Source organism: Theropithecus gelada, chromosome 8 (genome assembly GCF_003255815.1).
Source record: "Theropithecus gelada isolate Dixy chromosome 8, Tgel_1.0, whole genome shotgun sequence".
Classification (NCBI taxonomy): Eukaryota; Metazoa; Chordata; class Mammalia; order Primates; family Cercopithecidae; genus Theropithecus; species Theropithecus gelada.
Window position 1 is genome coordinate 142,725,333 of NC_037676.1, and position 16,610 is coordinate 142,741,942.

At 46.0% G+C, this 16,610-nt stretch overlaps 1 protein-coding gene across 2 annotated transcripts in view; it reads right to left on the reverse strand.

Moving 5' to 3' along the window:
- Window positions 1–2,236: 2,236 nt before the first annotated feature.
- AGO2 (argonaute 2, RISC catalytic component) overlaps window positions 2,237–16,610 on the reverse strand; it is a 67,677-nt gene continuing 53,303 nt past the window's right edge. For both annotated transcript variants that reach the window (XM_025393830.1, XM_025393829.1), the window contains 2 exons: window positions 14,542–14,741; window positions 2,237–14,281 (listed from right to left, as the gene is read on the reverse strand). In XM_025393830.1, the coding sequence (XP_025249615.1) occupies window positions 14,173–14,281; window positions 14,542–14,741 (309 nt within the window). In that variant the 3' untranslated portion in view covers window positions 2,237–14,172. The remainder of the gene's footprint in view (window positions 14,282–14,541; window positions 14,742–16,610) is intronic.

Below are 16,610 nucleotides of genomic sequence, written 5' to 3' on the forward strand. Positions count from 1 at the left end.
CCTCTACAAAAATTGGTATCAGTTTTTATTGAGTTTTGAGAGATTTATATATTCTTAATACAAGTTATTTGCCTGATAGGAGATTTGCAAACATTTTCTCCCAGCCACTTTTCATTCTCTTAATAGCATCTTTTTTTTTTTTTTCCGAGACTGAGTCTTGCTCTTGTCACCCAGGCTGGAGTGCAATGGCATGATCTCAGCTCACTGCAACCTCTGCCTCCCAGGTTCAAGTGATTCTCCTGCCTCAGCCTCTCGAGTAGCTGGGATTACAGGTGCGCACCACCACGCCTGGCTAATTTTTGTATTCTTAGTAGAGACGCGGTTTCACCCTGTTGGCCAGGCTGGTCTTCAACTCCTGACCTCAAGTGATCCACCCACCTCGGCCTCTGAAAGTGCTGGGATTACAGGCATGAGCCACCGCGTCCGGCCTGAAGCATTCTTAAGGCACCATAAGTATTTACGATCCGATCATTCAGGGAACACTTACCCTTTCAGTTCCTCTTTGAACCAGGTGCCAGGTTGTTACAGTAGCTTCCTAACTGGTTCCCTCACACTGCCTACAGCCTTTCGTCTTTCCAACTTGCATACTGCTGTCAGATTATCAAAACGATTTTATGAAGATGAATCTTTTGCTCCCGGTTGCAAGTGTTAAATCATTATTGCTTCTGGCCATTCAATAAATGATGGTGAAATAGCGAGAATATAACAGAGGCCATATCAAGCGAGTATATTGCTGTAGATGAGTTTCTGTGTATTCTTCCGGTTTGACCAGCATGTCCCAGGGCCACCGGGCACAGAGGTGCTTAGTATACTAAGAATTCTGTAGTAAAGGGTTCTAGATACATTAAGAAAAAAGTAAATCTTGATTTTTGTTTAAAAAATAAGACTGTGGCCGGGCGCGGTGGCTCACGCCTGTAATCCCAGCACTTTGGGAGGCCGAGGCGGGCGGATCACAAGGTCAGGAGATCGAGACCACGGTGAAACCCCGTTTCTACTAAAAATACAAAAAATTAGCCGGGCGCGGTGGCGGGCGCCTGTAGTCCCAGCTACTCAGGAGGCTGAGGCAGGAGAATGGCGTGAACCCGGGAGGCGGAGCTTGCAGTGAGCCGAGATTGCGCCACTGCACTCCAGCGTGGGCAACAGAGCGAGACTCCGACTCAAAAAAAAAAAAAATAATAATAATAATAAGACTGTGGAACAAGATAGATCAGAATATTAAGGTTAATTACCTATGTGTTGTGACTAGAGATAATTATCTGAATTTTCACATTTTCTATAACATTGTTCTTAAAATTTGGAAACCTGAAATCAGGACAAAACCTTGGCCTGCCTTAGCAGTGATGTACAGCCTAGGGATTTGCTGCCATTTGGGGCTTTCTTAAGAAAAGGAAAACCCTGGCCGGGTGCAGTGGCTCACGCCTGTCATCCCAGCACTTTGGGAGGCCGAGGTGGGCAGATCACCTGAGGACAGGAGTTCAAGATCAGCCTGGCCAACATGATGAAACCCTGTCTCTACTAAAATACAATAGTTAGCCGGGCATGGTGGTGGCACAGGCCCGTAGTCCCAGCTACTCAGGAGGCTTAGGTGGGAGAATCGCTTGAACCCGGGAGGCAGAGGTTACAGTGAGCTGAGATTGCACTACAGCACTCCAGCCTGGGCAACACAGTGAGGCTCCATCTCAAAAAAAAAAAAAAAAAAAAAAAAACCCCTTTTCCTTTCCCAGCACGTCATCTTCTCAGTATAGACAGCAGCAGAAGTCAAAAACAGCCCAGTCAGGGTGAGGCCACCAGGGATTTGAGAGCAGTGCCAATGTTTGTAAACCTAGCCAGGATACAGTAACAAAGTGGCTGGCTAGGCCGAGAACCAGGACAGTGCCAGCTCAGGTTCCCACATTCAACACAGAACTCAGGACCTTGCTCGTGATGGGCTTAGCTGAATGGCTTCTTCATCCTTTCGCATGCTGCAAGAGCAGAAACAGCCAACTATCTGAGACACCATGGCTGTTCCCACTCGTCCAACTCATGCCTGTGGTTCTCATCCCTGAAACCCAAATCCTTGGGTAATGCCCAGCTCTGCCAAGTACATTCTTCAAGGAACAGCCCCGTTTGTGGAACAGGGCTCTGGACTTCCATCCCTGAAGGCATGCTTCTGCCTCGGGAACTGGAATCAACCTGTGCAGAAGGAAGCGCCTAAAGAAGTACGTGAGGAATTGAAGATTTTTGGAAGAGGCAGCTGTAAATAGGAGGACTTTTATTTCATTTTTTGCTGACATACTATGAGGCAAAACAAAATTGACACCATACAAAATAACTTTATAAAATATCATTCACATCATATTTTATCAGATTTACAGCATTCTGTGCATGTTAGGGGTTATGTAAGGAGGTGAAAAAACACTATGCCAAACTTTTAGTATTAGTTTATATACACACAGTAAGAAACAAAACAAGTAACTGTTAGGTTTTCCATGAATTTATTGCAAAAATAGTGCAAACTACTTAACCTAGTAAGCTGTAAAAACAAACTAGAAAGGACCCAGCTAAGCTTAAACACGACAATAGATGCTCAGTTTCTCAGCATTTAGCTTTCTTCACCAGTTTTATCTTGACAATCAAGACCACTCCCCATCTATTCAGTCTCGGGTGAGTGCTGAGGAATAGAGAAATGTGAAGACGGGCTCTCTGGAGAGACCAGAGGCTCGGGCTGCCTGATTTCAGCAACACATTTAGAATCATGCTACTTCCTCAATTGCAATTTTTCTGAGGTCTGTGTTGGGGGGGAAAAAAAAGGTGACATGATTTTTAACCTTGAGCTTAGAAATAAGTTATCCAACCTCTTGATGACATGGAGAAATGAATTAAGAAAGCAGCATGAACAGAAAGGATTCAGAACATTATTGTCTGCTTATAAACATAGTATCCGCCTCCTCGGGTGTATTTGGCTAAAGTAATGTTCTAATATAGGGCAACCTTCGAGCCAGATATTGCAGCAATATTTTTTGTTTTTTATTTTTTTAAGGATACTATATCCCTACAAGAGTAATTTTTAAATTTCTTTCAACAGTCTATTGGGGTCCAAAAAGCATATATCTAAACAAAAATAACAAAAGCAAAACAAAATGCTACATGTAAAAGCTAAAGAAATAAAATGCAGCATATTCAGGTTCTTTTTCTTGAGGTACCTATATAAATTTAATCACCTGCCCCAAAGTCCTCTCGTTAGGTTAAAAACACAATGCGTCCTGGGGAGCCAATTGCCCGGCGCGTCTTATTACTGAGAAAGTGCAAGAATGCTGATCATCTTCTGCAGCATACTGAAGGATGATTTACTCTTTACAAAATAGAGCTTAAGTATCAACCTGATGGAAGTTAGAAAATTAAAAACATTTAAGTAGAATCATCTATCTCTCTTTTTATTTTTGAGATCCTGCAGCAAAAAGCCTCCCAAATCAACTTTCAAAGTTCTGCCATTAAGGAATGTTGGTTCTCTTGTAAAATTCAGAGATCTCTTTAAAATAGTAAAACTATAGACTACAGGAAAGATCCCTAATTTTTATTTCTTATTGGTATAAAATCAAATTCTTAAGACTCCAAAATATTGTTACCTCCAAAGAATTAAGTAAAAAAAGATCGCCATAGTAGGAAAAGTCTAGAATTGTAAACTGCCAAATATAAAAGCATGGTAAGTCATCAACCTATCTCATTTTCTTACCTGTCAGAAAGCTTCCCTAACTTACAGGCACACAGGGCCGCTGCTGAATGCAGGCCTCTGCCTCCACAAAGCCACGAGCTCTGGCTCGCCCCTTTCTGTCCATGGCCATTAGCACCTCCACCAGGTAGGTCAGGAGAGATGAAATCGACAACAGTCCATTTGCTGCTTATGAAATAAACTCTTAGAAAATGTGCCAGAGGAAGAAGGGGCATGAATGGCTAGAAAAGCAATGATGAGGGTACTTGGGATTTTTTTTCTGGCCGCCCCTTCACTGGCACAGAAAATGAAGTGATAAGCTATAAATATGTGCATAGAGGAGTTTGGACTTTATTGATTGTAAAATGTTAAGTTTGCTCTTGGACATTTTTTTTTTTCTTTTCACAGGGGGGCAGTCGGGATTATAATACACTGCAGCAGTTGGCTGGGGGAAAGTCTATCAAATTCCATGACCAATTGGACGTTTCTCCCCACCTGTAATATAAATAAAATATGTACTGTTTCATACTGATTTTTTTTTCAATGCATTGGGGTTCAACATAAAAGGCACAAATAAATAAAAATATCATTAAATAAACGGAAATTACAATTTCAAGTTTCATGTGGAGTTGTATCTCACTGTTTGGTTACTTTTTCCAATTAAATTTGACAGACTTAGTAATAGCACCCAACTGTTTAACTGAGGTAGATCCACATTGTAAAGAAAGCTGGGTCCCCTCCATTTTATCTCTAAATTTATGATACTTTTATCAAAACACAAAAATCCATTTAAATCATATGCAGAAGCGATGACAGGTGGTACTACCTGAAGAAAGCTTAGAACATGAGCAGGTTTGCAAATAAGACCTACGCCCAAACTGCACTCTCCATCAGCCACACAGAAATCTCAGACTGGAGGGAGAAAAAAAAAAGAAACATTAAAAAAAAATAACAAAAAAACCCCTGAAAAAGTCGCAAGACTTTCAGAACAGGTCTTTTTGACTGTCACAGAAATGCACAATGGTCCATTTTCATCAAGCTATAGCCACAGCCAAGCTAGACAAGAGAGAGAAAGAGAGAGAAACAGAGAGAGACAGAGAGAGAGACAGAGAGAGAGAGAGAGAGACAGAGACAGAGAGAGAGAGAGACAGAGAGGTGGGTCACTGAATGCTTCCCTTTAACTCCAGAAAAAATAACTTGAATTATGATACAGCATCTTGATCTGAACAGTTTACACTCACTCTGCCTAATATTTTTGCATACTCTGAAACTCACAAATTTAACATCTGATTAAGGCTTAATTTAAAGTGGCATTGCCACCTAGCATCATGCAAGCGTGGACATCTTCAAGACACACAGCATGGTATTCAACTAAAGACAATGACATGAAGCCTCAGAATTGTATTTAGCAGGTACTATAATTTTATAATTAATTTTACAATTCATGTAGCAAATGGAAAATCATACAGAGAGGCCAATGTATATAAATAAGAGTTTATACAGAAACTGTCAATTTACAAAACAGCACTGCATGGTTTCTATATTGCAAGCACAAGACATGGTCACATGGTTCCACTGTACAGGTAGAAACACGCCCATAGACAATACATAGAAAGTACCACCTGAAACGAGGCCCTTGGAGCTGCTCAGCTTCTTAGAAAATAGTGAACTTTCAATGGTCGTAATACATTTTGATTCAAAATGTCTTCTAAAATGTTTTCATTGTGGGGGAAAATTAAGAAGGGGCAAAAATCCATCTATGGAACTTTTGAATTCATTTTTGGTTCTTTTTCAATTATTTTATAAAAATAAAATAAAACTAGAAAAATTGATAAAACTAAGGGTTAAAACCCCTCAATATGTATTAGGTAAGTAATCTGAAGTGTACCAGAGGTAAGAAAAAGCTGGATTTAGATACTACATTCTTTTCCTGTATTTAATGAGTAATTAGCCACTTTGCTGCACAGAAACTTATAAATTATTCTCTCAAAACTTTTTTAAAAATAAAAACTTGCCTCTACAGTTACAAAACATGAATTCATACCTTTAACAACTACATTAAAATCCACTATCAAACTCAGGCCCGGAATTTCAACGCAACGCCACCCTCCATACTGTAGGATTTGAGTCGCGCGTGTCTGTCTGGCTTTGACGAGGAACTGGGATTGCCGCCACAGTGCTCCCTCTGCAGCCTGTGCCTCTGCGGAGGGAGAGGCCATTCCTTGCCTTTCAGGATGGTAGGCTGGGGAAGAAAGAGGGGAGGGCCAAGAGGAGCCACCAAGAAGAACTTTCTAGGTATTTAAGAAATAAGTACGTGGGATTACTTCCCTGCTTAAAATCAATAAAATCACCCCTTGACAGGGAAAGGTGGTTTCTCATTAGGCCATTAGCCAAGAAACTGCTCAATACCTGGCTTGAAAAAGCTGGAGAGAAAAACTGCCCATTAGGTAAGTCAAAACTGGTGTCCTATATGCACAGCTCAAGGTGAAATCTCACCAAAGTAAGCGGTTTCCCAGGAAGTCACAAAACAGAGCAACAGTAATGAAGAGCATTCCAAAATAAGGGTCACAGGACTGAATAGCACCTTACAGCTGAGGACTTCACACACATTCTACAAAGACATGATTCCAATTCCTTTTTAAAAAATCGACTTCCATTACAATAAATATTCTTGTTGAGTGACTATGAGAACAAGACCACCAGGCTTTGCAGATGGTCATGGTCAACGTGGAAGAGATGGGTCTTGCACCAGTCTCCTGCAATCCTGGCAGAGGTGGACTTGGTCAGGGTATGGGAAAAACCACACGACTGGAACCAAGCGTTTTCCGCAATGAGACCAAGTGCGTCCCCCGCGGCTCCAGACCACATGGCATCACAGTTTACAAGTCAAGGGCTGAGGAGCGGAAAGCAAGCTTCCAAGGCTGGAGGTCCATGCCTGCCTTGTGGAATGGCACAGGCTTAGTTCCCCAGAGAAACACAGCCCCAAAATGATTCTGAAAGGACACTGAGGACCGGACTTTAAAGGCACAGAATCTGAGACTGGGTCTTCCAGAACGCGATCAGGCTGGCACCGATGGAGACAGAGGAAGGCCTGGGCACCACTGGCTTCTTGGGACAGAGGGACCTGCCCTCTCCCACCCAAGACTGTGCACACAACTCCCAGGGTTCAAAGGAGTCCCGGACCCCTACACGAGCACCCCAATCTATGAAGTCGCCTGCCTTGTGCCCCGCTGCTCGGTGCTGTGGGTGTTCTTGGGATCAACTCCCTCATTTTAAGGACCTCGAAGCTTCAGAAAGAACTGAATGAGAATGGCCCCAATGTCCAGTTCCTGGAGACACTTGGGGGAAAGAGTTAATATTTGGTGTTTTAGCTTTAACTCTGAACTACTTAAATCCAAGGAGGTTTTAAATAAGAGATAATTCAGCCTCTTCCTACCTCCCAAAAGGGGGTTGGGGGGTGAGGCGAGGACTTAACCCTTTAGTCATACTACCCACAGCATTTAAAGACCTAACACATCTAAAATTTCCACATCAACCAATAAGATAGAAATGTGTTAACAAAAGCACCAGGAATCTTCAGTTCTCTCACTTCTGAGTAAATTCTCACAAACGCGAAGACGGTGGGAGAGCCCCAGCGCAGCGTTCCGGAGATGCGCGTGCAGGAACCTTGTGGTGGGTCTGCGTGCCGCAGCTCCCACGACTGAGTCGAGGGGCGAGCAGCCGTGCAGTGTCCCCTCAAACACCCTGGACCAAATTCTGACAGCCCAAGGCCAGCCCAGCAGACCCAAGCAGCCAGTACCCTGGGTCAGCAGGCAGTGGGACACCCACGAGTGCCCAAGCCTCTTGAGGTCTGTTCGCACGGAACAGTCTGGTGGCAGAATTACAAAACATTCTGAGAGAGACTGCAAAGGACACTTAGCTCTTCCGGAATGAAAGCACGCAACGTAGCGTAAAAAGCATCGAAACCCCAAACAGCAGTGTTAAAGGCAACTGCTTCCAGGTAGTGACGTAGTAGAACCGCCGGGGCCAAACTCAATCTCTGATGAGCAACCAACACAAGAGCGGGGCCACCTCCAAACACCCAGATGCCTCCAACTGTAAACCATCGGCTGCCAACTCAGAAGTAAACTCATGGAGAAACTGGGGCGAGCGCTAACCTGAAGATCGGGGAACACATGGAACCCAAAGAGAGAAGAGAAGGAGGCCCAGGCCCACAGCACAGTGTAGGGGAAAATGACATTTCTGACAGCAAAGTGGTTAATCACAGGGAGGGGTGTTCAGAGCCTCCCAGGACCGACTTCCCGCAAGTCAGCCTCAGACGGTCCACTGCACCACTAGTGGGAACTTCTACTTCAAAACACCAGCTGTGGGCCCTGTGTTCTTTCAAACAAAGGGCCCTGGATTTGAACAGAATGCTTTGTTTTCAACCCTTAGTTTGTTTTGCAGTAGGGAGTGAGAGTAACCCAAGGTCCCAAAGTCAAAGGCCAATTACATCTGCATTGTCCTTGAAACCATGCAACTATTTTAAATGTATTATTTGCACGACAGTCGGTGTTGAAGCACCTTTGTGATTTTACAGAGGGTATAAAAGGGAGGAGAGGACAGAGGAGGCCATTTTCAACCCATTCGTAAAGCAGAAAAAAAAGTGCTTTCTTATATTAAACAGGAAAGTGAAAAGCCAGGCAGGACACAGGCTGTTTCAAGCTTTTGCCACACACAGACCTGTGCAGGCTCCTGCCAGCCTGAAGGACAGCATGCTGTCCCGTGCAGAGAACCCTCCCATGCCACTCGTGCCAGTCGTAGAATCCTAGAATCTCAAAGCTGCGCAGCATGGAGGTGACCCTGGTCCACCTGACACAGCAGAGGAGGAGGGGCTGCCCGTGGGTCACAGTATGGCACACACATTTTCAAGCCAGAACTGAACAGATAGATGTTCACAATTCAGTTTATTCAGGCAACATATTGGCTGTTTTCAGTGTGGACAGCTACACTTAAGAGCAAACATGATGATGTATTGAGAATTCAGAGGTAGCCTTTATCTGCATTTTTTTTAAACTAAAAGGTATTTAGGAACCACCTTCTGTAGTGATTTGGCTAAGCCAATACATTCACTTTAGACAATAACATGGCAAAACATACTGAAAGAAGCATAAGCGAGGGCACCGTAATGGCACTGGTGTGACTCGGACACACACACAGACTGGTCTGGGCTGAAATACTTCTTGCTGGGGGTGACACAGGGTAGCCTGACCACAGAGTGACACACGGGGGCTACAGCACACACTGCTACTCTAGCAAAACAACGGGCACAAATGACAGCTTTGACACAACAGTGACCTCATGGCTTTAAAATGACTCTGACCACAGAGACGCAAGGAGGCCCTCGCGTCCTGGTAGCAGGCGGAGCAGATGCCTCCCATCCGGACTGTCCCAGGCTGGGTGGAACTCGAAGACCATGCTTTGGAGAGCCATCGTAAGCGACGAGGAATCAAACAGACCACAACAGTGTTCACAAGACTGCAATGAGTCTGCTTAGGACTAAATCATCAGGCACCAAGAGACCATGTTCTCCTAGTATGTTAAAGATCTAAAACTTCCCTTCAAAAGAAAAAGAAAATGAGGCGAACTTGTCCTTCATAAATGGTCAACAGATACGAAGCTCAAGGGCGGAACAGAGTTAAGTCCACACAACTCTAACACATAATACTGAATACGAGGCAGTGTCTCCACAAGAGAGCCGCGTGGTGCATTCACATCGCTTCTCCTAACATAAATCTATTTACAGTCATCTCAAACGAGTACAGCAGATGCAAAGTGGGACATCGTAAAAAGAAGTTGTCAAAAAATCAGTGCAATTATTTTGAGTTGAAGATTTTCCTTACAGAAAAGGGTCAGCATGTGTGTGTGTAACAGGGGCACCCCCAAGACGAAGTCACAGGTGCAGTGCGTCTGCACCGAAGAGCATCACAGCAGACGAAACTGCTGGCACGGCAGCGAGAGCGCAACTTCTCGGTCACTTTGGGGAAGGACTTCAAACATAAATAAAACACTCGAGTTCTGCAAGTGAGGCGCATGAGCACTGAGGGAGTTTCTGTTTCTATTTATTGTACATTCCTTTTCTCATGAGCGTGAGAGATGGGTCAGAGAGAGGTCACAGGAAAATGTCGTATGGCTTGTCTGGGCCACTGGGATTGTCCACTGTCTGGATTATGTCGACTTCTAAAGCTCCTCCTAATGCAACTGCCTTATGTGTAGAAAAATGCCCATGAAAAATCCTTTTAACTGTCCAGCGGGTCACAGTCCCACCGAAGGACTCAACCAGTTCCCAGAGGTGCAGGGAGCAAGCCACGGGCCACCAGCACGGGCAGCCGAGAAGCCGCCCCAGCCCCAAAGGCCTCCTGGGGACACTCTGGTGTCCCGGCTGCCTGACGTGTGGCCGGTCTATCCTTAGCATATTGTATCAAATATATAATTTGACTGAAAAACTGCCTTGTAAAAATAAAATTTAAACCATCCCGCAGATCAATGTAAAATTACATTGCTGCATATATAAGAAAAACAATTCATCCAGAAAAATCACATTTGTGGCTTTCAAAAATAAATCATCCAGCAAACTTGAAGGTAAACATTAGGTAATTTATAAAAGTTGGGGAAATCATTTCTATCACATCCATTAGGTACCACATGCACTGGAATATCTGTGTCAGCCAAACCAAACCAGAGCAGAAAGGAAAAAATAAATAGCAATATTTGCATTTAATAGCAATAAAAGTAACAAATAACAACAACAGTAAAACCCCCCACCTACTAACCCCACTACAGGAACTGAACTGACATGATCTGTTCTAACGGGCGCTGAGTCACCGGGGTAAACATCAGTGATAGCAGTTTGGGTCAGCCTCAAACAAACAGGGCAGAGGTCACTGCCCGCTTCCAACAGTTCCCTCTTGGGCAAGCTGTACAATGGGCACGCATCGTTCGTGGTTCTAGAGTGCAAACATTCATTCAAAGGAGTGTGACACCACCACCGAAAAGCAACATCATCTTGAAAAGAAAAGGGAGACCCTAATGTGCTATAAAATGTCTGCATGTAAAGACTGCTTGAACCAGAGAAAACCAAAACCTAAGGAAAACAATCCCTTTCTAAAAGTACAGCTATGCCCAGTTTTACAAAATTTATCCAAACCAGGAAAATCTGAGCTTAGGACACACAAACAACAGGATGGTGGCTTTGCGTCACCGCACGGCTCTCACACACGAGGGCAGCTTTCCACGGCTCCCCTGGTGTTCGTTAATAGATTCGTCATTACAGCAAGAACTTGTCAAATGTGATAGGTTAGTGGTAAAAGGATGGGAGTACATCAATGTTTTTAAAAAGTGAACATGTAAAAAATACCAGGAAGAGTCCCAGCACAGGAATCGAATCGGGAGACCTCTTTTAAAGAGATGAGATAAAAATCCCAGTTTTTCTTTTAAACAAACCCAGACTTCTACAACATAATTTTCACATTCAGTTTGCTTAAAGCAAGGCACACCTTACTTAACAGTGGGATGGGGACAAAGCCAGCGAGTGGGCACCCCTCAAATCTCAACAGGCCCGGGCGGGCAGCATTGGACGGGGAAGGATGGTGAGGCCCCAGGCACCCACAGGATCAGACGATCAGATGCCGGGGAAGGGGCCACCTCTGGCTTCCACGTGAACAGGGCTGGGACTTACCCTACTGTACTTTGAGGTTTTACACTGTCTCAAAATTTATCCTAATAATGCAGGGATTGGTAAAAATTTGAGAAAACAATTGTTTACCTGAGAAATTGTAACTACAGCCATTTAAACTCTGAATCATCAGACATGTACAAAGGTATTCAGCTGACCCAGCTGGAGATGTTTGGTCTATTAATGTTTTTAGTATTAAAAGTTTTATAAAACAAGCATAGGGCTATAAAAAAGTACCCTTCTCAAAGTACTCTGGCCCACTAAAAAGAAAACTTTTCCTTCAAAATGATAAAAAAAAAAAAAATTGTAGTCCTACTTTTCTGCCAGCCCAGTCTGTCCCAGGCATCTGCTCAGGAAGCACCTCCTCCCTGCCGGGTGCTGCCAGAGCTGGGTCCTCAGACCCCAGGGAGCCCAGGGCTGCAGGCCATCGCTTAGACACAGATGCCCAGGCCAGCCCCGAAGTACCGCACTCAGGAGGTGGCAGCAGGCCCACAAATCTGCATTTTAAACAAGAACCACCATCCCCCAGACAGAGAGCCTGATGCAGGTGCAAGAAACACACCTTCGAGACACATAGTTCCAGATGATTCTAAAAATGGCTGGAAACTAATCTAATTTCCAATTTGAAAAGTTACTAGTCACAAGATTCCCTCCTTAGCTTGAATGCATCTGTTAATTTAAGCTACGAGCATGTCTGTATCCTTCTGAAAACAGGAGAAAGTGCCACTTGCCAATAAAACAACAGGGAATTGCGATTTCTTAAGAGTGGGGGCTTCTGTCATTTAAAAAGATTTAAAAAAAAATACAGCCAGAAGAGACTAATGCCATTAATAAGACACTCACACACACACAGGGACACACGCGTGCGTACACACACGTGCGTACACACACACACACACACCACTCTGAGTACACGTCTTCACAAATAATAGTCATCCCTTTGTCATTGCCGCCAACATCCAGGTGAGGTGTCTGGCGACCCCCCACCGGCGGCCTGCTGCCCCTCCTGCTGCCTCCGAAGCAGCTGAGCACAAAGGCGGCGGGGGTGCCGCTCAGCAGGAGGCAGCTCCTTTGGCACCCCACCCCACCACAGTGCCGAGGTAAGTGTCGCTCAGGGCCGGGGAGGGAACAGCAGCAGGAAGAGGGGATCTAAGGAGTGCACAGCAGCACTAGGGGAGGCTCGCCTCCTTCCTGACGCCTCTACACGGAACGCGGATTTGAGTCTTACTAAAACTGTGTACAGAGACAAAAAGCGCACTCAGCACAAACAGAGTTGTCTGTTGTTAGCCTTCAAAATTGTCTGCAGTGTCAGTCTTAGTGCAACAGTTTCTAGACTGGCAACCCCACGCCTGGGGCCCCACATGCAAACCCCAGAAGAATGGCCCATGCCTTCTGCTGGCCCTGCCATCCTTGGGCCTCCCAGGGCCAGGCAGGCTCCTTCGCTGTGACTGACGGCCTCACGCCCAGCAGAGCCACCACCGACAGCTTTCTACAAATCTCAGTGCATAGATCTATGAAAGTCATCTGACAAAAGCGCACACGGAGAGGAGTGCGTCCCGACACACGAATGTGTTTCCCAGCAATGCAAGAATAAATAATTTCCACTTGTGCTTCATCAGCTGAGTGAGTGACACAGGGGGATGAGGCGGCAGGGAGGGCGGCGAGCGGCGCAGAGAGCATACCCGCCCCTCCCGAGGGTACACGCTGCACAGTCTCCACGGGGGGAAGCGGGTTGCTGTCACATTAAGTTAACTGCATATTCCTGTCCTTAAGCACTAAGAACTGAGAGGCGGTCTCGTCTCCAGGCTCCAAAACACTCTTGATATGCTAAACAGATCACAGAAGCACCCCATAGTCAATAAAATGAAAAAAACAGCATCTATCTATCACATTAATACTGCAAACCAGATATATATAATTTTCTCTTACATTAAAGACATAACAGTGAAAAAGGATTGTACTGTATTCATCACCACAGACCCGTATTCTTTAAAAACTTTGGAAAATAAATGTCACAGTCCTATAGGACAAATCTGATGATTAGACTGTCAGTATATTGTCTTTTTTCTTTTTTTAAATACATTTTTATTAAAATGGCACTTGTCTGCCAACCTCTCTGGACCTGGAAATGCTGTAAACACACGGGGCCCACCTTCTGCCACTGCTCCTTAGTTCAGGCCGGGTGAAGGGCAGTGCTGGCAGAACTCGGCACCTGCGGAGGCCTCTGCATGGCCACCGGCCCTCGGTCAAGGACCTTGGGTGAGCCACGCCAGCGGCACACGAGCATCGCCCGGAAATCAACTTTAGTGACAACATCAGAATGTTCAAGGCTTTAAAACCACAATTGTGTTTTGTGTTGCTTTCACTCTCAGAAGATTCACAGCTAGTTTGAGCCCATCAATTTCATAGAGAATCATGTATTAAAAACAAGTAACTTGAATGACCAAATAAATTAAAAATGTTTTAAAGCCCTGAGTTCATAGACTGGTTTTAGATTTTTAGGAAACACGGGACTCTATTTTAATAAGCAGCTTATAGATTTTAGCAAACCATATTTCCTATGACATTGGGTTCTCATACAGGTCTGCAGTTCAAAATCCAAGTGTGAAATCTGGGACGGAAGGCATTCTGGAAAACAGAGAATCTAATAAAATCAATGACGTCTCATGTTCAATGCTGGCTGTCACGGAAGGGCTGGCCATCTGTTGGTCTGAGTGTAGCTGGTCTCGTGAATCCCACTCGGTACACAGTCGCTAAACACTAAAACATGTCAAGCAAAGTACATGGTGCGCAGAGTGTCTTGGTGAACCTGGACCGCCTTGGCCAGTGCTTGGTGGTCTCGCCCGTTACTCTGCCCAGAGGTATGGCTTCCTTCAGCACTGCAGGGATGAGAGAGACAGAGGATGAGAATGTGCAGCCTTAATGCACGATGAGGCGGTGCGTCGATAACTAAGTCGGGATGGCACGGCGGGAACCTGGGGGAGGGGAAAGTCCCACGCTGACGGCCATGCCACTAATAAGGCCTTCTAGAGTGCTGGCTCCAGCTGCTGGGGCCCTGCTGCTTCCTCAGAAAAGCAGCTGCCAACACCCGTGGCAAAAACTACCGCTGCTGTGGCCTCCAGCCGGGAATGCCACTCACCTGTCATGTTCCTTATCCACCAGGTGGTACCTGGCCCGGAAGGCCACCAGGTGGGCGTAGTATGCTGGCGCTGGGATGGACACGGAGCGTGTGCAGCGCACGTAGGTGTGACAAAGCTGGTAGGTGAGGATCTGCAGCTCGTCAGAGGAGAAACGATTGTCGTCCCAGAGGACGTGATAGTGCGAAGGCCTGCTTGTCCCCTAAAAGCAGATCAGAAGATTATACAGTTGGACTTGCATAAAATCTTGAAAAGGATACTGTGGAAGAAGATTTATATTAAAAATGCATCATAGGCCAGATGCGGCGGCTCACGCCTGTAATCCCAGCACTCTGGGAGGCCGAGGCGGGTGGATCACGAGGTCAGGCGTCTGAGTTCAGCTTGGTCAACATAGTGAAACCCCGTCTCTACTAAAAATACAAAAACATTAGCCAGGCAACTGTGGCACACGCCTGTAGTCCCAGCTACTTGGGAGATTGAGGCAGGAGAATCGCTTGAACCCAGGAGGTGGAGGTTGTGGTGAGCTGAGATCCTGCCACTGTGCTCCAGCCTGGGCAACAGAGAGGGACTCCTCTGTCTCAAAAAAAAAAAAAAAAGCATCATAACTACATATAGTAAATGGCCCCATATGTGTAAAACTGTACACATTTATTTACACACAGAAAAATCATAGCAAAGATATAAAGCAGGCTGGGTGCGGTGGCTCACGCCCGTAATCCAAGCACTTTGGGAGGCTGACACGGGCAGATCACGAGGTCAGGAGATCAAGACCATCCAGGGTTTCATGCAGGTGAAACCCCGTCTCTAGTAAAAATACAAAAAATTGCTGGGCGTGGTGGCAGGTGTCTGTAGTCCCAGCTACTCGGGAGGCTGAGGCAGGAGAATAGTGTGAACCCGGGAGGCAGAGCTTGCAGTGAGCCAAGACTGTGCCACTGCACTCCAGCCTGGGGGACAGAGTGCGACTCCGTCTCCAAAAAAAAAAAAAAAAGATATAAAGCAATATGAAAGTGGACGTAACAAGGACAGTGCCATTTGTGTATCTTACTTTTTATATAATTGATTTATAACAGCAAGAAAAAGACCTCTAACAAAAGTTACACATTAGGCCAGGTGTGGTGGATCACGCCTGTCATCCCAGCACTTTGGGAGGCCAAGCTGGGCAGATCACCTGAGGTCAGGAGTTCGAGACCAGCGTGGCCAACATGGCGAAACCCCCTCTCCACTAAAAATACAAAAATTAGCCATGTGTGGTGGTGTGCGCCTGTAATCCCAGCTACCCAGGAGGCTGAGGCATGAGAATCGCTGGAACCTGGGAGGCAGAGGCTGCAGTGAGCTGAGTACGTGCCACTGCACTCCAGCCTGGGCGACAGAGCAAGACTCCGTCTAAAAAAAAAAAAAAATTACACATTAGCAGTAACCTTGTAGAAGTGAGAGTGTGAACGTGAGTACCATTTTACACACCTCCTGCGGCTGGAGATCCTTTGAAATGAAAGCAGCACTAGCTGCTGACTGCAGGCCTCTCTGCCGCCACTGCCTGCCTGCCCGCCTCACCGCCGGCTCCACCTGCCAGCCTCCCAGGCCCTTCTGACAACAACCTGTCCAGCACAGTCCCTGCTACCTGCTCTGTGTCTAGCCCTGTGCTGAGGCCCCTGGTGCTGGTGGGCAGTGGAACGTTCGTCCCCGATGCTCCACTGCACATGCTCTGGCACCCCTTTCCTGGTGTGTGACTGGTGGCCGTCCCGGGGCCTGGGGGAGTGAGGGCATCTGTCTCCGTGGGTCTACTAAGGACACAGCAGCAGTGGCAGCCTTGGGCCATAAACAGCTCACCACAGAAGCATCGCCCGTTAGAAAGACTTTGGGTAGAAAGTTCAAGGAGGAGTTTGCCCAGGAAACACGCCCGGGAGGCCCTGGTGGTCGAGGCTCCCCCACCAGAAGGGAAGCCTGAACAGAGGGCACACACAGGCAGGGCATGGCCCCAGGCCCATCTCAACAGCCCTGGCAAAGCAAGCCACAACTGGGACAGGCGCTTTGCACCAAGAAGCACCACAAACCCTGCACGCACTCCATCGCC